Source organism: Misgurnus anguillicaudatus, chromosome 12 (assembly GCF_027580225.2).
Source record: "Misgurnus anguillicaudatus chromosome 12, ASM2758022v2, whole genome shotgun sequence".
Taxonomy (NCBI): Eukaryota; Metazoa; Chordata; class Actinopteri; order Cypriniformes; family Cobitidae; genus Misgurnus; species Misgurnus anguillicaudatus.
The window spans coordinates 24003368-24026050 of record NC_073348.2 but is presented as its reverse complement, the minus strand read 5'-3'; the positions used below and the strand labels follow the sequence as shown (position 1 = coordinate 24026050).

Here is a 22683-nt window from a genome sequence, read left to right as displayed (position 1 = left end):
ACATGGACAGTATACCGTACTTAGTTTTTCAATGAAGGGTCAACAAGTTTTCGGACTAAATCTAAAACATCTTAAACTGTGGTCTGAAGACGAACGGAGGTCTTAAGAGTTTGGAACGACATGAGGGTGATTTTTGGGTGAACTTTCCCTTTAAGGGTCAATTTGAAATTGAGATTTATGCATTATCTGAAAGCTGAATAAACAGGCTCTCCATTGGTGTATGGTTTGTTAGGAACTGGCCAAAAATCTGGAATCTAAGGGTGCAGAAAAATCTAAATATTGAATAAAATCACTATTAAAGTGGTCCAATGAAGTCCTTACATATGGAAAGTCGTGTTATAGTCACGAAAAATTAAATTTATTTATTTGTATCCATGCCATGAAATTCAGCTTTTTGGTGCCTTGAGCACGAAAGTCTTTTTCGTGTCACGAGAATTTCTATAAATAGTTTCTCGGTTCCATTGCACGACTTTCTTTTTCGTTTCGTTTCATTTTATGTATTGTTTTCTCATAGTTTTTTTCTATTTTCTTACCATTGTTGCTTGGGGTTGGGGTTAGAATCACTTTCTGTTACATTTTTAGACATACTTTCCCCAAACCCCAACTCTAACCCCAACTCCAGGTGAGAATAGTCTTAAAAGCAGAAGAAAAAACATATATTTAAAAATAATGATTTAAAAATAGGAAAAACCAATAAATAAAATGACATGAAAAAGGAAGTCGTGCCACGGACACAATAAACAATTTATAGAAATTAATTTTGTGTCATGGACATGGATATATTAATCAAATTTTTCGTGACTATAACATGACTTTCCATGAGATAATGTTGCACCCATATTACAAATGATAGTAAGATTTTTTGTATATTTACGTTGTAATGTATCAAATATCTTCATGGAACGTGAGTTTTACTTGATATCCTAATGATTTTTGGAATAAAAAATAGATAATTTTGAGAGTTTTACCCATACAATATATTGTTGGCTATTACTAATATAGGGTCACATAGCAGCTGGTAAGTCAGTGTGTGACTTTTGAAGCTGAAATTGAGATCATGATTGAGAGTAAGTTGTTTCTGTAAAAAATGTTTCTGTACAAATAAATGTTAGGTCAGGCTACTGCCTTTAAATGGTAAATACATATTTCAGTTTTATTGTGTGATTTTTTTATATGATTAGATGAAATTATGATCAAGTGTGTCTCATGTTTATCCAATTCTTATTTATGCACACAAAATGCTTCATTTGGAGTGTTTCTGCATGCCTCTAATGTGGGTGCCTGAGACAACGTCCTACTTTCTAAATCTCATTCTGACACCAACGTTCCTTCTGGGATGAATCAAAATGACGTTTAAAATGAGTCATGTGTTTGAAAGCTGCAGATTAGCACATTTAGATTTCATTTTAGGGAAAAAAATAGCAGTAGATGATGTGCATTGCTCTGGATTGCGGACACAGAAAGATTTATGTACTGTGAACAATTTGTTGAAGTCTAATGCTAGCTTTATGCTTAACCTACTGGTAAATTTCAAGTATTTCAATTATATATCCTATTAATTATGACTAGTAAATCCCATGAATTCCTAATAATGACCCAATGCATAATCTATTCATCATTTCTACAGAATTAACAATAAAGCAATGACTTCAGTTCACCACGACTGTGAGTTCTGACAAAATTTTATTTAAAATGTAAGTGTTCCAATAATAAAGAAACAAACATAAATCAACAGCAATATAAATATTAGCATATAAAATAATAATGTAACATGAGGTGCTAAGCATCGCTTGAAAAGAATCACAATCAAATACAGAAAGGTAGCCAAGCAGCAGACAGACATTTATATATAGATAGAGATAGATATTCATAGTCAAACAGACAGGGGTGGCATTCCACTATCATAATTGATTGATTGGAATTACAAGCACAGAAAAGTACAGTTAGATGTGTTGATACTACAAACAGTAAGCATCATCTGTTATTTTTCAAAGTTTAGGTGATTGGAAAAAAGGAAATGAAGAATAACACAAAAATATGCACATACTTCACAAGCCATAAGCTACAACTGCGTGTCTTTAGAAGTTTGAAGTTGTATTTACAGTTTGGTTAGTCAATGATCTTGGGTTTTCTTCTACAGCACTACACTATCTTTTTCTATTGTCTTTTTTGTTGCTTTTTCTTTAAAAATACTGAAACATTCCTGTAATAGCCAGCACTCGTGGCTCTAACGTTTGTACAGGCAGGTTACATATTTTATATACACTATGGTGATGATGGTGTCGAACAATGAATCCTTTTACGATCAAACATCCATTCAAGTACAGTATGTACGCAAGTTAGGTAAGCATTGTGGTCATTTCAGCATGTCATAAAATCAAGGTGCCAGCTCTCGTCGCAATGTGCTATTTGTTTATCATCTCAATCCATTTACAAGTCAGATTGCAAAGATCTCACTGATCCTCATCTTTAATGTTTAAACAAAACAAAATGATCCTCATCTTTTTCAAGGTTTAAAAACACTTACCTGATGCATTTCTAAAGGATTCATATACCACACAATAGCAAGTAAATAAAAACAATGAATAGTTCAACTATGTTAACCTAACATTCAGCTCTGATTTACTAGCTGGCTACTAGGAAGTTAATAAGAAGACTGAATCTGTTTTTAAATACCATGCCATCAGTCAATATCTCACCTTTTGGTGTTACATTAATGCATTGTCTTACTCTAAAAAACAATCTTGATATACTTTAGTGTGTCCCCTTGATTCGTAGTACGTCTTTCCACTGCATAGTTTAGCTCAATACTCTTATTATTCAGTCTGGGACTTGGTTGTGGCACATTATAAAAAGCCTAACAGCGTTTCATTATTGTACACACTAGAAGCATCTACTTTGCTTTAAAAAAAAGGACACAAAACATGACATTTTTTTTTAATTTAAAAAGTAAAGTGGTTGTGTTTTCTTGCAGTAATGCTATATTTACAGGACAAAGTTCTCTGTCTTATATAGAACTAATAGGACCTGAACATATTACCGCTTTGCCTGTCAATCGCCAACTCATTTTAACAAGGACAACAAATGCTCTAAAATCCCTCATCTTGGGTTATTGATCAATAATACCATAGTGAGATCAAAAACACACTGATTTCAGAAGAATGGGAGCTCTAACAACAACCAAACAAATAAGATCCACACCGACATGAACGTTATTTTTAAACTTATGATTTTTTTACGAAGCTTGTGAATAAACACACATATTTAAAGGAGAAATCCTCTGGGCATTTCCTTCTTGTCTTATTTCTTGTCTTTCTTGGTGGGCTTCTTCTTGCTGGCCGGTGTCTGAGCTGCTTTGGGGGCTTCGGTGGGGGGCAGGGCTTGGGGAGGGGGTAGCGCCTGCTGGAGTACCTGCTGCTGAGGGTTGGCAGTAAGGGTGGCGGTACTGCCCGGAATGTAGACGTTCTGGCGGTAGTCCGGGCCGTACTGTGGGTTGTAGCGAGGGCCCAAAGTCGCCGTGGCTTCACTTGCTTCTGACAGAAATAGGACAGCATGAGAAAAAGAAGGAAAGAGTAGAAGTAGAAATAGAAAGGTGGGAGATAAAAGAGGGAGAGAATACAGGGTTACATCCGTTTCTTATAGCACAGTCGCTCTAGTACTGCATTGCAGCTTCTTCAGTAAACCGCTTCTGCTCCCCATCCCCCCGTACATTATGTATGGCGTAACATCGACACAAATTACATACTCAGCACCGCTCCGACAAGAACGGCATAGGAATGCACGATATATTCATTGTTCTTTTTTTTTTTATAATTTCTGACATAATCAATAAAACACAAATGCTGATAAAGCATACTAAAAGCATTTCCACAAATTCACAATGAGTTCACATCGTGGGCAGTTTATTTCAGCACCACACAATAAATAACATATCAGATCCTGGAATAAATGTATACAACAAAACATTTAGTCTTATTATGCATTGTGTTACTAAATAAACAGTTATCTGTAAATAAACTCTCTGTGATAAACTCTATAGAGATTGTGTTTAATAGAAAGATAATGTTCCTGTTATACAGAGACGAAGAGCCGCAGCACAGAGCTGTCATTCCAGCTGCAGCTGGTAAGATGCAGAAAGGCTCCTGTGTGTCTTTATATTCAATTAGGTCGACTCTGTATCAGTCAATGACTGAGATCTATTGTAGCTTCTCGCTTGAGCTTCCTGTATCATCCGGTTACTAACAGACTTCAAAATCTGACCTTGGTGGTTCAGGCATATGCACAAGCCTTACTGCTAAAAGACAGGTATAGCTTGTCCCCCATTTTGTTGCTTTATCATCTTAACCAGAAAATTAGCTTGTGTAGATATATTTTAGTTTTCAATTTTTAGAGCTACCTTATACTATTTTTTAAGCTTTACATTATATTTTTATTTTTATCTTATAAACATGCAGTCTATATAGACTAGGGGTGGGCCGATCCGATATTCAGTATCGGTATTAGTCCGATATTGGCAAAAATGGACGGATCGAATATTGTAGAGGTCGGGGAGTACAATCTGATCTGATACCAACACAAACCTTAACTGTTATTGCAACTTTGCGTAAAGCGGAACTTGCGGAGCAACATGTATTTGCACAAAGTTACACCTTAAATTTAATTTAGAAAAATTTGTGCTGACTAACTAAAAATGTTGCTACTAGTCTGTTTGAAACATTTAAATAAAAATGAAGCAGCAGTATTGCAAAATGTTTAATTGAGTCTTGAATTTGCACAGTCATTTATTGCACAGTAAAACGTTTGAGTTCTGTAGATCTGATTAATCATGATTCTTTTTGTAGGGCTAACAAATGTGTTATTTGCAGCTTAATTGATTAAAAAGGCGATATAGGTGGTATTGTATCGGTATCGGTATCGACAGATACTCAATGTTGTGGTATCGGTATCAGACATGAAAAAGTGTTATCGGCCCACCCCTAATATAGACCAGATTTCATTTCATTGCGCATTCTTATAAATAAAAGAGCTTGTCTCGCTTAGCCAGACCTTCATACTAATGGTCTAGGAACCATTGCCACTTTGAAGTGACCAAGTAACATCCAAGAGACCATATGACTGACACATAAAGCATCCAATTATGTTTGCTTTGAAATGTTGCCACAATAAGAAACCAGTAAATAATTCATTCATTCATGAATGTCTCTGAAGTAACATTTGCAAACGTGTAAAATCTCTCTTTTAGATTCCTCTAATTGGATCAAGCAATAATCTTGGATGTCTTTTAAATACTTTATGCCATGAACTACGCATACTTTTCGGCTTTGTGATGTTTTGAGGTATACCGTTAAAGAATGCGACACACCCTTTCCTCAACCAATCAGAGAACGACTTCCATAGAGAACATTTAACATCTGAAGAATTGTTCTGTTACACTGTAAGGTTCTTTGTAGTAAAGTGGTTCTTTAGATTTAAAAAATTATTTCACTAAAAACTTTTAACTTGTTAAATGGAAACAACAATTTGTCTTCTATAGATGATTATCAGTCATTTTTTTTTAGCTTACTGCCACCATCTTGAGTACCGAGTACCAGTAGGCTACTGACAAGCATTGGCTAGCTTGCTACGATTTACGGATTTCTTATCTTTTACTGTCTATGATTCTTACGGATAAGGCAAATGGCTACGAAAGACAACATTAAAGCCTGTCATTAAAAGAAATGCTACTTAAAAAAAATATTGTGGTTAGGGTGTGATGCCTACTCGATCCCTGATGCGTTCTTCCAGCTGCTGTCTGCTGCTACCGAACTACCACTATTTTTATAACACTAAGAAGGCACAACACAACATGAAACTTTGCTCACCTGGATCTCCACACATGAACGCGAGCATTGAAAACATTGTTTGTGTACACAGAGTTTACTAAAAAGAAAGGTTTTGAATAACTGACTTTGGCTAAGGTGTCTGCGCCGTCATCTTTGCCAGACATAAAGAATCGATTTCCGAATGCGAATGAATTAATCTCATATGAGGCTCCTTTTTGAACTAGAAGGTCAATATTGTTTTTCACTTGCGACAAAACAACAAATTATATGTGCATTTATATGGAACTATGCTTTAGGAGCTATCCATCTTTACTCTCCCTCCTTACGTCGCATTCAGAGATTGATACATCTTGACTGGCAAGATGGCGGCGAGCGGACACCAAAACAGCCAAAGTCAATTGTTCAAAACTTTCTTTTTAGTAAACACTGTGTTCACAAACAATGTTCTCAATGCTCAGGTTCATGTGTAGAGACACAGGTGATACTTTGGGCAAAGTATCATGTTGTGTCGAGCCTTCTTAGTGTTGTAAAAATAGAAATGTTGATGCTCACAACATATTGGAGGCATAGTTTCTAGTTCTTTTGCTACTCAAAATGGCGGCAGACAAGTTTGAGATGTGAGTGTCGTCAGCTGATATTCACGAATAGCATCGCAGTGAAGAACTTTTTCAGCGTCTTTATTTTTAAGATTGTACATTGAACTCTCAGAAATAAAGTTACAAAACTGTACCTTTTCTGTCACTGGGGCTGTACCCTTTCAAAAAGTACAGCTTTGCACCTAAGGATTTCATTTTAGTACCTCAGAGGTACATGTTGGGATCAAAGAGAGCTTATTAGTAGCCTACCTCAAAAATACATATTAGTATTTCAAATGTACATATTGGTACTAAATGTTTACATATATGTACCTAATGGTCCATACCTTTTACCTTCGTAAAGGGTGCTGCCCCACTGAAAGCTAGGGTACATATTTTGACTTTTTTCTAACAATGTAGGTCCTAAAGGTATGGTAATCTACCCAAAATTGTATTCTGTTTTTTATTCATGTAAAGGTACCAAACAGAAACAGTTTTGTACCTTTATTTCTGACAATGTGTAAGTATTGCTAATATATAGCCTACATTTGATGAAAAGATAAATACAGGTGATCATGCTATAATGCTATATGATGGTTCAAATGCAGACCTACAGACTGTTGTTTTCTTTATGGTTCCTTACATATGTCTGTACTGACCATGCTAATATATTTTACTGTAAAGCTGCTTTGCAACAATGCAAAACAAAACTAACTATTGAATTTCTTCATCCTACTGCAGAGGGTGGGGGATGCCGATGCACAGAAGCGCAGCAGTCATAAAACAGATGGAGTGATAGCGAGGAAGAAAATAAACAGGTCTTGGTTGGGAAATCATGAAGTGAGATTTACCGTTCGCTGCAGCCATCAAAGCCTGAAGCTGTTCGGCTTCGGTAGGGGGGTTGGGCCACGGTCCTGTTCCAGCTATGACACCAGCGCCGGGACCTGCACCATCAGGATGGGCTCCAGCCCTATACAAAAAAGAGGGGGTTAGTGACTCACACTACGCACACAGACAGACAGCTTCGCATTTGCGTAACACTTCGCCTCATTTTCTCTCTCTCTCTGCATCATTCTGCCATCAGGTTTGCAAGCATAAACATGTCTGCTTCATTAGCTAAGACGGCCATTTTGTGTGAGAGGGCACGGCAGGACGATGCAGTGCAGTCAGAAAATGAAGGCTTGGGTTGGACAGAGCAGAGTTTTACCGTGGTGTAAACAGACAGCCAAGCAGACTGGAATATGGAAGCGTTTTGTCAGATTACACCACGTGGCAAGACCACACACTTAATGAACGCTTTGCCCCTTGATAAAATCAAAATACTAACTTACTAACTTTGCTGTAATACATAAAGAAGCCTAAGGTTTTACTGCCAAACAGACTCATTACATACTAAGTCCATACATAAGGGAAAAGTTTTTCCTCTATCTGTAAGGGGACAGACTTCACAGACTTGGCTCTACAAAGCCAAAATAAATCAAATTCAAACAAACAACTAAAACGTATTTACTAAGCACAGGTAAACACAACGCAACGACAACCTGCAGAGCGAGATGCAACAAACAGCTCTCAGCGATACACAAACATCCAAACGTCTTGTCCTGAAATGAACTGCACGTAATTTATGTTCACATTTATATGTGTTGACGCACTCGGGAACACGCTGGACAGCATGTCGCTGGAAGCTGCAGAACATGTATTTTAAAAGACCTTAACACAACATTATACTAGAAAGCTACACCAGATGATGCCAAGCTCTACCACACTAGTCCTCTCCTTCACTCTACCTGGACTTCTCGTATGGAGTCCATCTCTGCTGCAGGGTGTGGAACCTGTGTTGACTGAAACATAAGCACAGGAGCATGCAGCCGTCACTCAAGCACCCTGCGTCCATTCGGGACGAGACTAACCAGAACATAGTAGATGGGTGAGATGATCGTTGTTTCTCCTTAAAGTTAGAATCTTGGGATCACATATAAATTTGCTGTTGCGTCTCACTATTTGTTTATCTGTTGGTAAGTTAAATCAAATGTAGGTATTTCGAAATGAATGTTTGGTATTAAAACCTGAGAGGTACAATCTAAGCATGAAAGTTTACATTTATTTGAGTGCTTTCCTAAAATTCTTGATTTTGAACACTAAGATCAGTAGACATTCATCATCAAAATCTAGGCTGTATGATCGATTGCTTATACAGGTACAGTAACTGGTCTGCCCTTCACCATATTTGAAGTGTTTAAAATAAATTGTATGTATTCTAGTATATGTTAGATATCTGATGCATCTTGTGTCTCCAATTGTATAAAAAATGCCCTAGGAGAGATGCGGTATTAATTTTCAGTTTTTAAATCACTCAAGGCAACAATACATAAATTATTATTGTTGCATAGCTGACTGTTTGCTGCATTATAATGGACTAAGTATATTATTGTTAACTTTAGATAATATTATTGTTAACTTTAGATAATAATTCATGGTCATATACAGTGGCGGTGTGACTTGTCATGTAAAAATATGTGTTCGTTGCATCATGTGAACCATGTGCATCATGCGTCCCGTCAAAACACTAGCCTGCACATGCGTCGAAGGGGTCCATGATAAAAGAGACGCTCGCGTTTGCCAGATAATCGCTTAATCTCATGTGTAATCAGAGTTTACTGTTAAATTAGTGTCTGTTGAGTATTTTGTGAACGTGAGCGTCTTTTTTATCATAAACCTTTTCAACACACGTGCAGCAGGCATGTATTTTGACAAGACACATGATGCACATGGCTCACACGACGCAACAAATCTGTATTTTGACATGACAAGCAACACACATGACAATCCAAAAACACATATTTTGAATTTGCGCCCCTCGGAAGAAGTCACCAGCCACCACTGGTCATATACAGTACTGTGCAAAAGTCTTAGGCCACCATCACCAGACTTGTTGTTTTAGAAGTTTTAATGTCCATCCATATTTATTTTATTCAATCTATTTTATTAAGATACAAACAAAAAATACAGGAAATATGTACAAAAAAAATAAGAAATTAAATTTTCCTTCTTTAGGCATCATCTGTGTTTAGTGTGACCTCTCTTGGCACTAAACACATCTTGAGTTTCTTTAAAATTAGAAATTAGGATTTAATTTTATTTGGGTTTAAGAGATCCTGCAGTTTCTTGCTATTGCTCAAGTGGAAGGGGAGTTTACCCTAAAAACTTGACACATCAATTTACATTTTTATACAGTTTTAATACTACATACACATTTCCTGTATTTTCTGGATGTATTCCATTAAATAGACTGAGAAACAATTATATATGATCACTATAATTATTGCAAAAACAACAAATATAATTGTGGCATGGTGGCATAAGACTTTTGTACAGTACTGTATATATTTATTTATTTGATATTTAGCTGTTGAATAAGATAAGTAATGCTAAGTCAGCTATTTATATATTTTGATATATTTTGCAATAATGACCAACTAACTGTATATTATTTACATACACATATTTCTGCATTTGTGCAAAGATAAATTAAATTAAACCGAACACTCACCCACTGGGTCCGGGCCTCTGGTTAGGGGGAAACCTCCAGTCAGGGTTAGGTGGCTTTTGCTGAAAATAGTAAGAAAAAGCTTTTATCAAAATTTTGTTAACACAAACATCCAAAAGCACCAAAAGGCTGTTGAATCCTCCATGACGTCATGTGGATCTGTGATTCTGAAACACAAATGTATGTTATTGGCAGTGTCACGGCACAACGAAACACTCGTCCGTTGTGCGTCCTCTGAGCTGTTTGAAAAAAGGAGGTTTAGTAGTGAGGACAAGAAAGTAGTGAGGTAGGAAACAGGTCAAGGGATAGAGCGTGTGAATAATAGATAGATCGATTATGTTACTGACTTGCATGAGTGAATGTACATGTAGCGAATACACACAGGTCTGTATCAAATAAAATATGAAATATGAATTCGAAACCCTCATAGAAAGAATAACCCACAACCAAATTCAACTGTTTGTACTTTGTAAACCCCAAACACTGCACACATCTATTTTACTTAATTCAAGCATTTAAACAGAATCCATTAGTATAAGATTTCTTATATTCACATAAAAGTCTGTCATCAGGCCATGAGAATAGCTTGGGAACTTTGCATTATAGAATAGTATAGATGAATCATAATGACCAAAGCTATACCCAAAATAGTCCAAGAGTCAGCAGTAATTGACACAGAGTAGTAATATGCACACACAGATAAGTATTTATAACTTGCTCTAGCTGCATATTTATTGAATGTCTTTTATTTAAAATGCATTATTTCTCACCTTCATGAGTGAGTGAGCGAAGAGTCTTTTTGAAAGTCGCATGCTTAGCGTACTTTGTGGGGCTTTAACAAACACAAAGTCGCTATCGCTGGAGATGGTGGAAAAGCCAGGTGTGTACGTGTGTTTACGAAAATCTTGGGAGGCGTCCACAACCTCCATGAATCTGATTGGACCGTCTGTATTAAGCTGCAGGTGAAGGTCATGCTGTTGATGTGCGTGTGTTGTGTTCTTCAAACCGAGTTTTTGCATAAGGAATGAACAGTAACCGTGGTGGCCGAGCCAGCGTGCCACAATAGCAATGATTGTCAGGACAGAGATGCCAATAACGAAGGATAAAGTAATTATAAGGTAAAGGGTGAGATCTGACTCACTTGGCTTTTTAGATGCAAACCTGCGTTCGGTAGAGCCATATGAAGCTTTCTCAGACAGTGTGATGTTAACCGCTACACTAGAAGAGAGAGACGGCATGCCATTGTCTTTTACGATCACTATAAGGCTAAAGACAGACTTGTTGTCCTCTGCGACCAGTTTACCTCTCGTACGCAGCTCCCCAGTATGAGCACCAATGTGAAACAATCCTGCATCTGGCCCTGAGAGGCTATAAAATAACCAAGCGTTATGCCCACTGTCACCATCCAAAAAGGTTATGCGATTGACTAGGTGTCCAGTGCCAGCTGTGCTTGGTACCATAAATTGCAATGTTCCCCCAGATGGGAGTGCAGGGTATATAAGGACAGGTGGATGATCATTCTGATCTTTAATAAAAACATGCACTGTGACATTGGAGCTTAAAGTCGGGGTTCCCTTATCAATAACCTGCACCACAATCTGAAATGCATTCATTTGCTCATAATCAAATTTTCTTATGGCATATATCTGGCCACTCTCTGGATTTATATAGACATATGAAGACACAGAGGTGCTGAGAGCCTTGCTTTCCAATATTGAGAAAGAGACTGTCGAATTCTCACCCACATCTGGGTCGTAGGCAGACACGGACAGAAGTGGAGCATTTGGGGCATTGTTTTCAGCTATGTCCACAGAATAGGAAGGCTGTGAAAAGACTGGGGGGTTGTCATTAACATCTGAAAGACGTAGCACAATGGATTCCTGTGAAGAACGGGGTGGGGAACCAAAATCTGTTGCTGTCACGGTAATGGTATATTCAGCAACAGCCTCTCTGTCCAGAAAGCCATCGGTCAGTAAGGTTAGGAGCCCCTTATATGAAGAACTTAACTTAAAAGGCAACCCATAAGGGATCTGAACATTCACTTCACCATTTTTCCCTGTGTCTTCATCTCTAACTCTGATGAGTGCAACAACAGTGCCTGAATTCACATCTTCAGAGATTACAGAAGAAACCAGATTGATGCTGATTACAGGAGTGTTGTCATTCACATCAACAATCTCTATTTTGATATTACATGAACCCTCCATGGAAGGTGTTCCTTTGTCCCTGGCAAGAACCGTGACGTCATATATATTAGCAAGCTCGTGATCTACAGATCCTGTAACTCTAATTTCACCACTCACAGCGTCTACTCTAAAAAGTTTTAATACGTTGTCGGGTGTGTACTTATCAAACATGTAAGTTATTTCCCCGTTTGGACCATGGTCCGCATCAGAGGCATTAAGGGTTGTAACTAAAGTCATATAAGGTGAATTTTCTAAAAGCGTGACCTTTCTTGCAACATTCTGAAACTGTGGTGCGTTGTCATTGACATCAAGAATATGCATAGAAATGGCAACGTTGCCCGATTTTTCTGGACTACCACCATCGACTGCAGTCAAAATTAATCTGAATATATACTTATTTTCTCTGTCAAGAGGCTTGTTTAAGACTAAAACTGGTATTTTAGTTCCATCGCTTTTAGTTTCTACTTTCAAAACAAAGCAATCATTTTGACTGAGAAAATAAGCGCGCAGTGAATTTATTCCCACGTCAGGATCGTGCGCGCTTTCTAAACGGAACATCGTTCCTGGTGCAGCCGCTTCTGAAACATGCAAAGAAATATTTTTGCTTTGAAAATTTGGCGCGTTGTCATTAACATCCACGATTTCGACCGTGACACTGTGCATTTCCAAAGGATTTCGAAGAGAAATCTGAATTCGTATATGACAATGTAAATTCCCCCCGCACATACTCTCTCTGTCCATTGTTTGTTTGACCACCAAAGCTCCACTTGTCAGGTCTATGTCAAAGTATTTGTCTTCATATTCCGATATTATTCGCATCTCTCTTGAAATTATTAATTTAACGTCCATCCCCAAATCTTTAGTCAAGTGTCCAACAATAGTTCCTGGTTTAGATTCCTCTGCTGTGGAGTATAGAAGTTCCGACGCGTGCGTTGCAAATATCAAAACATGAGAAACAATCCAAATTATAGCCCAATCCAAAGATCTATGAAAAGGCTCCTTACTCTCCATTTTAAGATGGTATTTTTCACGACTGTAGTCTCCTTCGGGATAAAAAAGTATACATTTTTTTAAATCGATGATTGTTCTGCGCTGAACGCCTGCGCCATTTGTTGTAACTTTCTATACTAATACATAGCTCGTGATCAACAAGCGTGTGCGGGTCTGGTAAAAGTGGACAGTGGGTGGAGTTAAAAGCTCGTGCGTTGCTATTGGATGAAAGTTATTTTGCCCAGACAAAAACATGCACGCGCATGCACAGGACCCGAGGCGCTGTCCACAGCTGAGGTGCTGAAACTAGCTTAAAGAAAGTAGGTGCTGAAACTTCTACACACTACTAACTGAATCATTTTCATAAATTGAAACAACATACAATTTGTTTTCAAATTTATTTTGTCTCACCTGTTGGCTCTCGAACGTCCACGCGCTGTCTGGTAATGACGCATCAAGCACGTTTAGCGTGTCTGTAAAGTTTGTGGTGCTGCTAGGTTTTACCAAAGTAAAATCACTAAATTCCGACATTGGAGAGAGATAGGAGCCGAAAGACTGACTCTGAGACATCATGTCTCCTCCTAGAACTTCCACGTACTTAATGGGCCCGTCAGTGTTGAGCTGGATCTGAAGGTTTCTGTTGGGGTTCTCGTAACCAGAATTAGTTCGTTTGAAACAGCAGCTTGAACTGCCTCTGCTGCCCCGCGCACATTTCACAAGTAAGATAAAAAACGTCACCAAAGACAACAAAGAAACGGCCGCTAGTGAGATAATTAAGTACAAAGTAATTTTCCCACTTTTTTTGCTGGGTTCTACAGTTTTCTTATGATAGTCTGAAATGGGCTCATGAAAGCCATCTTCTATTATTATTTCCACTGTCACTGTAGTGGACTTTTCTGGCTCTCCATTATCCTTTATCTCTATTAAGAGTCTCTGAGAAGAATCATCCTGCTCTGAAACAGAGCGTTTAGTCCTCACCTCTCCAGTATGTAAATTTACATTAAACAAAGACATGTCCGTGGCCTCTGTGAGTCTGTATGAAATCCAAGCATTGTGACCAGAGTCAGCATCCACTGCTGTTACCTTAGTAACAAGATGTCCTAATTTAGCAGATCGGGGCATCCTCTGATGTGAGACAGACCCCATGACCGTGGAGGGGTAAATAACAGCAGGCACGTTGTCATTTTTGTCCAGAATGAACACATAAACCGTGGCGTTGCTGGTTAGAGATGGAGAGCCATGGTCTTTAGCCTGAACGATGACCTCAAGCATCTTAATTTTCTCAAAGTCAAACGAATGCATGCTGAATATGCTACCATTATCTGCGTTTATGTACACATATGACGATATGGGTGTATCAAAAACTTTAGGGTTCTCAATAGCGTATGAAATTTTACCATTTAATCCAATATCAACGTCTTGAGCGGATACTGAATAAATAATAGATCCTGGAGTATTATTCTCTGTAACGTATACATAATACACATTATTAGAGAACTTCGGGGCATTGTCGTTAACATCAAGAATTTTAACTGGAATTATAGTTTTGCTACTTAAAGGAGGTGAGCCTGAGTCAAAGGCGGTGATTTCTACGTTGTACTCTGGAAACGTTTCGCGGTCTAAAACACCGCTTGTAACTAATGAATATTCATTTGAGAAAGATGGTTTTAAAATAAATGGAAGGTCGGATTGTGTCTGCAGCGTTACTTTTCCATTGACACCAGAGTCAATGTCTCGTGCGCTTATTAAAGCCACAACTGTCCCGCTTGGAGCATCCTCGCGTACAGGACTTGGTTTAGACGTAAGCACTATTTGCGGCGCATTGTCGTTAATATCTGAAACTTCAATTTCAACTCTACAATGGCCCTCCATTTCGGGAACCCCTTTGTCTTTAGCACGTATCTCAATGTTGTACACAGGAGTGGTCTCATAGTCCAAATCCCCATTCAGAATGATTTCTCCGGTTTCCTCGTTAATAAGAAACAATGAGCGCAAGGCATCAGACGTGTGCTCCCCTAAAGAATACTCTATATCTCCATTTTGCCCTTCGTCTAAATCTGTTGCCTGGACCTTTAAAAACGACGTACTATGCTTATTGTTTTCGTTAATAACCACTTTGTACACATTTTTTTCAAACACGGGATTGTTGTCATTGTTATCCAGCACAGTGACATTAATTTGTGAAGTTCCAGATTTAGCCGGGCTCCCTCCGTCTAATGCAGTTAGCAGCAGCTGATGCACCGGTTTCTTCTCACGATCCAGGGCTTTCTCCAGTACTAATTCAGGTACCTTTAAGCCATCTCCAAGATCTTTCACCTTCAAACTAAAGCAATCGTCTTTGCTTAAAGTGTACGATTTCAAAGAGTTACTGCCGACGTCCGGGTCTACTGCACCCTCCAGAGGAAAGCGCATACCAGGGACAGTCGATTCTGCTATTTTTAAAGCACTGTCCGTCGATTGAAAATGTGGATAATTGTCATTAATATCCTGTATGTCAACTTCCACTCTATAAAGTTGTAAAGGATCCTCGATAACGATTTGAAGAGGCAACAGACACTGTGCGTTTTTTCCACAAAGAGTCTCTCTGTCGATTCTCTCGTTAACCACAATCTCACCTCTGCGTAAATCCACGCTGAAAAACTGCTTACCCGATTCAGAGGCTATTCGCAAATTACGCTCATAAATCTCGGATATTTTCAAGCCCAAATCTTTAGCAATATTTCCAACGACAGCGCCAACATTTAGTTCTTCTGGAATCGAGTAGCGAGTCTGTCCTTCTGTCATATTCCACAAAAGAATATAAAGAAAACAGGAAAGCAAATGACGCCTCCACCCTCTCAATATAATCCTCTTTGTCATTTTGTTCTAAAATCCGGACGATTCACCGTGCTAATAAAAACTAGGGATCCCACCACGACTGCAATTTTGCTTGTCCATTTTGTCTGAAATATATATTACAATCCATTTTGTCCGAGTGATCAGAGCATCCCCTCTTTCTGCTTGGTCTGAACATTGTAATGCCAGTGGGGGGAGGGAGTAGATCTCTTTGTACAATTCTGCATGTCATTGGTGCAGACAAGAACTGCAATAACCAATAGCAACAGAGCTTTTTCTTAAAGGCGCAAGTTCCAGAATCAGCATCTTCTGCCAAGCTCACAGAACCTTGCCTAAGTTGTGTGATGTATAAACGATATTATATATTTTTCTCTGTACAAATAAAATAAATATTGTAAAATAAAAAACTAAAGTAAAATATAAAACAACAATTTATTTAGATGGTAAGATGAATAGAAATATTTTTTATTAATAATTTCCCTCACGAATAATAAGAAAATACACTAAAATGCTACACTGAAAAAAGAATTCGCTGGATTTACTTAAAATATAGTGCATATCTTTGCATCCACTTTTTAAAAACATAAGTAAGTTTGAAATTGCTTAAAATTCCATGTAATACTTGCTTAAAAAATGGTTGCAAAAATTATGCACTATATTTTTAAATAAATCCAGCCTTTATTTTTTCAGTGTAATAATACATTATTATTATTATTGTTATTATTATAAGTAGTATTGGCACAGCTTAAATGTGATTATATGTGAAAATAAATCATACTTATATACTGGACTGATTTGAACTGAAATCAATTATTGAGTACATGACAACAGCGTTTTTTACTTAATCAATATCAAACACAGATACAGAAAATAATGAAGCACCTGGTGGTTTATTTTCCTTTATGAAAACGTTATATGAGGTCTGCGAGAATATTGGAGGGTCCAAAACTCTTAAATTCACAGCCTTAACAGATGTTAACGCTGGTAAGCCAAAGTCGGCTATTTCTATGTTATATTCTGCACTACCTTCGCGATCTAAGAGCGCGTTAGATACTAAAGAATAATGGTTATCAAACGATGGTAGTTTGAAAGGGGAATTTGGGGAAATTTGACCTTCTTTAGTTCTGGATTTCCTTTGTCTTTAGCGCAGACATCAAGCATATATGATTTAATTGTTTCATAGTCCAATATTCTATGTGACTGTGATTTCTCCATTATCTTTGTTAACAGTAAAAGCTTGCCTAACAAAATATGGCATGTATGCACCGAAATAATCCAACAGTTGCGCATTATGACCTTCATCTAAATCGGTAGCTTGTCTAGTTAAAAGCATTGAACCAAGCATTGAGCAACGTTTTCGTTTACGGAAGCTTTGTATGCAGCCGTTTCAAATATTAGTTCATTATCGTTTGCATCCTGAACTATTATTTGAATTAAACCCGTGCCAGATCTTACTGGATCCCTTCCATCTGTGGCTATTAACACGAGCTTGTGAACAGACTGCTTTTCTCTGTCTAGAGATTTCTCAACAACTAACCCTGGCACTTTTCTTCCATTCTTCAGAGTTTTCACATTAAGGCGGAAAAATTATTACTGCTCAATGAGTATAACTTTAAACTGTTAATGCCCACATCAAAGTCCTCTGCACTTTCGAGAGGAAATCGTGCGCCTGTAGCAATTGATTTGTGTATTTTAAATACGCAGTCTTTAGTATGAACACTGGGTGCATTGTCATTTATATATTTAATTCAATCTCAACACGATGAAGCTGTAGTGGATTTTCTATAATAATCTGCAGTGGCATCAGACAGCTGACGCTTTGTCCACAGAGCTTTTCTCTGTCTATTCGTTGACAACCAACTCACCCTTCTCTGATTCCACACTAACATACTGTCTGTCCAATTCAGAGGCTATTCGTAACTTGAGATTTTTAAAATCTGAAATGTCAAGTCCAAGATCCTTTGTAATATTACCAACGACAAAACCTTCTTTCAGTTATTCTGGTATTGTGTAGCGAACCTGAGATTTAGATGAGCAAAAGCGCTGCTTGTTTCCACCCACGGATCCACATATATCTCATTTCCCTGATGTATTTTTACCCATTAAGAATTGTGCCATGCAGATCTAAAATTATTAGCATTTTACTTCATTCTGAAACAAAACAGACCCCTTCAAAACCACAAATGTATCAAATGTACAGCTCTCAACATTCTGGTTGGGATGGAGTAGATCCCTTTGTATAGTCTCTTTTGTTTTTTGAGAAAGCTTTTGGGGTTACGCAGAAAAAATAATAATCATACATTTTTAATATCACTGAAAATGAAAATACGCTTCATTTGCAACCATACTAAATGCAGTATGCACAACCTAATAACAAAGTGATTTAATGTGACTGTACAACAAGACAAATACCAAATACCATACTTTTATTATTTTTAAATATTAAAAGTTTATTTTAATATACATTCCTATTTTATTTTGATTTTATTAGCATATAAAACTTTCAGAACAACGAAAAATTTTATGTAATTTAACCTGTGAACTTAAACTGGAACGCTTCCTCATAGCGCTGTCCATGGTTCTGAACTGAAACATTTGTTTTGTTTCTAAAACTGATTACGTGGAACTCTCCATTGATGCATTGATGGTTAATTATATTTTATAATTTGTCTCACCTGTTGGCTCTCGAACGTCCATGCGCTGTCTGGTAATGACGCATCAAGCACGTTTAGGGTGTCTGTAAAATTTGTAGTACTGCTGGGCTTTATTAAGGTAAAATCACTGAATTCGGACATTGGAGAGAGATAAGAGCCGAAAGACTGACTTTGAGACATCATGTCACCTCCCAGAACCTCCACATACTTAATGGGTCCGTCAGTGTTGAGCTGGATCTGAAGGTTTCTGTTGGGATTCGTATATCCAGAATTTGTTCTCCTAATACAGCAACTTGAGCTGCCACTACTACCTCGTGCGCATTTCACCAGTAAGACGAAAAATGTCATCAGACACAGCAAAGATACAGAAGCCAAAGAAATGATCAGATATAATGTGATTTTGCCGGTTTTTTTGTCGACTTCCGGTCTGATCTTACGATTGTCTGAAATGGGCTCAGGAAACCCGTCCTCTAGTAATATATCCACAGTAACAGTGGTGGACTGGATTGGCTCTCCATTATCCTTTATCTCAATTACCAGTCTTTGAGAGGAGTCATCCTGCTCTGAAACAGAGCGTTTAGTCCTCACCTCGCCTGTATGTAAATTCACATTAAACAGAGACGCGTCTGTGGCCTCCGCAAGCCTGTAGAAAATCCAGGCGTTATGGCCCGAGTCAGCGTCCACTGCTGTTACCTTAGTAACAAGATGTCCTGTTTTAGCTGAACGGGGCATCTTCTGATGTGAGACAGTCCCCGTTACTGTGGAGGGATAAATGACGGCGGGTGCATTATCGTTTTGGTCCAGAACAAACACATGAACCGTGGCGTTGCTACTCAAAGATGGGGACCCATGATCTTTCGCCTGCACTACAACACTGAACAATTTGACCTTTTCATAATCAAATGAGCTCATGCTGTAAATAGTTCCATTCTCGGAATTAATATAAAAATACGATGATGCTGGCACGTGATCTGAATTTAAATCCAGAATAGAATACGTCACCATGGCGTTATTACCTTGGTCAATATCAGTAGCAGCTACAGAAAACAATGACACACCTGCCTTGTTATTTTCTTTTATATAAATGTTATACGAAGACTGTGAGAACAGTGGAGCATTGTCATTCACATCAACTATTTTTATATTTATAGTTTTCGCAGTTTCTAATGGCGGTACACCGGAGTCCGTGGCCTGTATTAGTACATTATATTCAGATCGAACCTCACGGTCTAAAAAAGATTTAGTTATCAACGAATAATGGTTAAGAAAAGAGGGTTTCAATTTGAAAGGAACATCCGGAGAGACAAACAGCTCAACTTTGCCATTATCACCAGAATCCAAATCGTCTACGTTAATTAAAGCAACCACAGTTCCAACAGTCGCATTTTCAGGCACAGGACTCGGTGAAGACGTCAGGATAATTTCTGGAGGATTGTCATTCTCATCTATGATATCAATCTGAACAGATGACTGCCCCTCTAGCTCTGGATTGCCTTTGTCTTTCGCGCAAACCTCAAACGTATATGACTTTTTGTTCTCGTAATCTAGTTTTCCATTCACCGTCACTTCACCGGTATCAGCGTTTACACTAAAAGCGGTTTTTACAGGTTCAGGCGTGTGCGCACCGAAAAAATACAGTATTTCGCCATTGACCCCTTCATCCAGGTCGGTCGCTTTGATTGTGAGCACACTTGTACCAACCGTAGCGCTTTCTAGAACCGATGCCTTGTAAGTAGAAACATCAAATTTTGGCTCGTTGTCATTCATGTCTTGAACAATTATGTTCAATAAGGATGTGCCAGATTTGACCGGATTGCCACCATCAACTGCTGTTAATATTAACTTGTGTATGGACTGTTTCTCTCTGTCTAAAGACTTTTCTACGACAAGCTCCGGTATCATTCTTCCATCTTGTAGAGTTTTTACATTAAGACGGAAATAATTGTTATTACTTAGAGAATACGTTTTTAGGCTATTGCTGCCAACATCGAGGTCCTCCGCATTTTCAAGGGTAAATCGTGCACCTGGAGCAATTGATTCATGTATTTTCAATATGGCATCTTTTGTGTGAAAGCTTGGTGCATTGTCATTTATGTCTTGTATTTCTATCTCGACCCTATGCATTTGTAATGGGTTCTCAATAACGATCTGCAATGGCATTAGACAACTGGCGCTTTGTCCACAAAGCGTCTCTCTGTCTATTCTGCCATTAACTACCAATTCACCCTTCCCTGAATCCACACCGAAATACTGTTCACTGGACGCAGATGCTATGTGCAACTTACGCTCGGCGATATCTGAAATGACCAAACCAAGATCCTTAGCGATGTTTCCAACGACAGATCCTTCTTTTAACTCCTCATGTATCGTGTAGCGAATCTGAGCTCTAACTGTAATCCACAATAGACAGAAACCGAACAGCCGAGGCGCTGCCCATTTCCAATCGCCGATCCTCCTGCGTCTCATTTCTTTGTTGAGCTTGATATTCCCATCAATAAATTGTTCGTATATGTTCACAGATAAACAGAACGTTATTCCTCATTTTCAATCAATTAAGTCTACTCAGCGCTCCCTCATCCTCACAAACCGTGCATGTTTCCTCTGACTCTACAGCTCTCATCATACTCCTCCTCTTACTGGGGGAGGGAGTAGATCCTTTTGTGCGGTCTCATACATGACTGGTACAGAGCTCAACACTCTCTCGTCCAATAGATGATTTTCTGTTTTCCTGGCATAACCAGGCCTCTGTCGTTTGTGTTATGCGGCATCTGTTGGTGAATTGTGCTTTTACACGTGCATGCAGCTCGGTTAATATTAATTCTTTGCTACTTATTTAATATTTGCGTTGATGCAAAGTCCAAGCTACAAATTATCAGCATTCAAACATAGCGTTATATAGCCTATTAAACATTTGAAATTGTTTAATCGTGCTGTTTAAAGTCGCTAGGGGAAATTACTTGCTATTTCATGCTAAAATGTTATTTCATTATCTAATCATTTAGATCTGTATTTATGCAGAATTTTTTTAAAAGCTAAGTTTCAAAAATATTTTATTTTTTATTTAACATCAAACGAATTTACTATGCAGCAACGTTTGTATTCAAACCAAAATTTGGAACTAAAAACCAGAGGAGCTTCCAGGTCTAAGGGTCCGGAAATAAGAATGAAACTTTTGCAATTATGTTTGTTTTTTAAACATAATGCCAAAGTGCCCCTAAAGACGAATTACCCACCAGGCTTAACGTTCTTAAACATTTCCAAGAAATAATGCATTAATGGTTTTTCATTAACGATAGTCTCTGCCGTTTTGACTATGCCTAGAAACTCAATATACACAAAACATGGCTTCAAAAAATAAAAAAAATAAATTAAAAAGAAATGCGCACTGTTTAAACTACTCCACAAGCCTGCGTTTCAAGTCTGTTCGGGCGTTTATATCTCCTTTGGTGACTAATCTTATATTCTGAAATCATTATTGTTACGAACACCATTTTTTTTTGCCGGCAGTAAGCAATGTTTATCAAGGCTTTTCGATAAACACACAAATTTATGCCCCAATGTGTGCATAAACAGGGCGATTATTATACATTTGTATTCCACAGCAATTTTGTTAACTTATTCACTAAAGTAAAGAAAGCACACTTAGGTTAGCAACCAACAAATAAATCTTACCAAACTTTATAAAAAACTTTTACCCCCGAATTCTCTGTCTATATTATTAGCGGAGAAAACGTGAAAAGCTTGTGCTAATACTCTGTCCAAAATGCTGGTGTTGAACAGTGACAAATCTACGGTCAGGGTATATTCTATGCAGCCCAAACTCTGCTGATGCATATCGAGCTGTCCTTTCAATAATTATATGACACTATTAAATTAATGTGTACACGCGTAATACGTAAAGCTACAATGGAAGTCATAATTCTTATAAAGTAAATATTTTAACCATCACGGTCCCATAGTCTCGGTCTCAGACATGCCCAAAGTTTATTTCCAAACAGGGAAGATTAAAAAATTTTTTGTCCATTCAGGTGAGATAGCTGCATATACCAAAATTTGACACGCTCATTGGAACGT

General features: G+C 37.9%; 1 protein-coding gene across 41 annotated transcripts in view; it reads right to left on the bottom strand.

Moving 5' to 3' along the window:
- Positions 1-1664: 1664 nt before the first annotated feature.
- Positions 1665-22683, bottom strand: part of LOC129447072 (protocadherin gamma-C5-like) — a 159588-nt gene continuing 138569 nt past the window's right edge. For 19 of the 41 annotated variants that reach the window (XM_073874173.1, XM_073874171.1, XM_073874172.1 and 16 more), the window contains exons 2-5: positions 9948-10006; positions 8185-8238; positions 7249-7367; positions 1665-3530 (exon numbers count right to left, since the gene is read on the bottom strand). In XM_073874173.1, coding sequence (XP_073730274.1) covers positions 3301-3530; positions 7249-7367; positions 8185-8238; positions 9948-10006 — 462 coding nt within the window. In that variant the 3' untranslated portion in view covers positions 1665-3300. Of the gene's footprint in view, positions 3531-7248; positions 7368-8184; positions 8239-9947; positions 10007-10714; positions 13495-13531; positions 16311-22683 lie in introns of those variants that run through there. The other 22 variants (XM_073874190.1, XM_073874189.1, XM_073874191.1 and 19 more) reach the window with 5 other exon arrangements.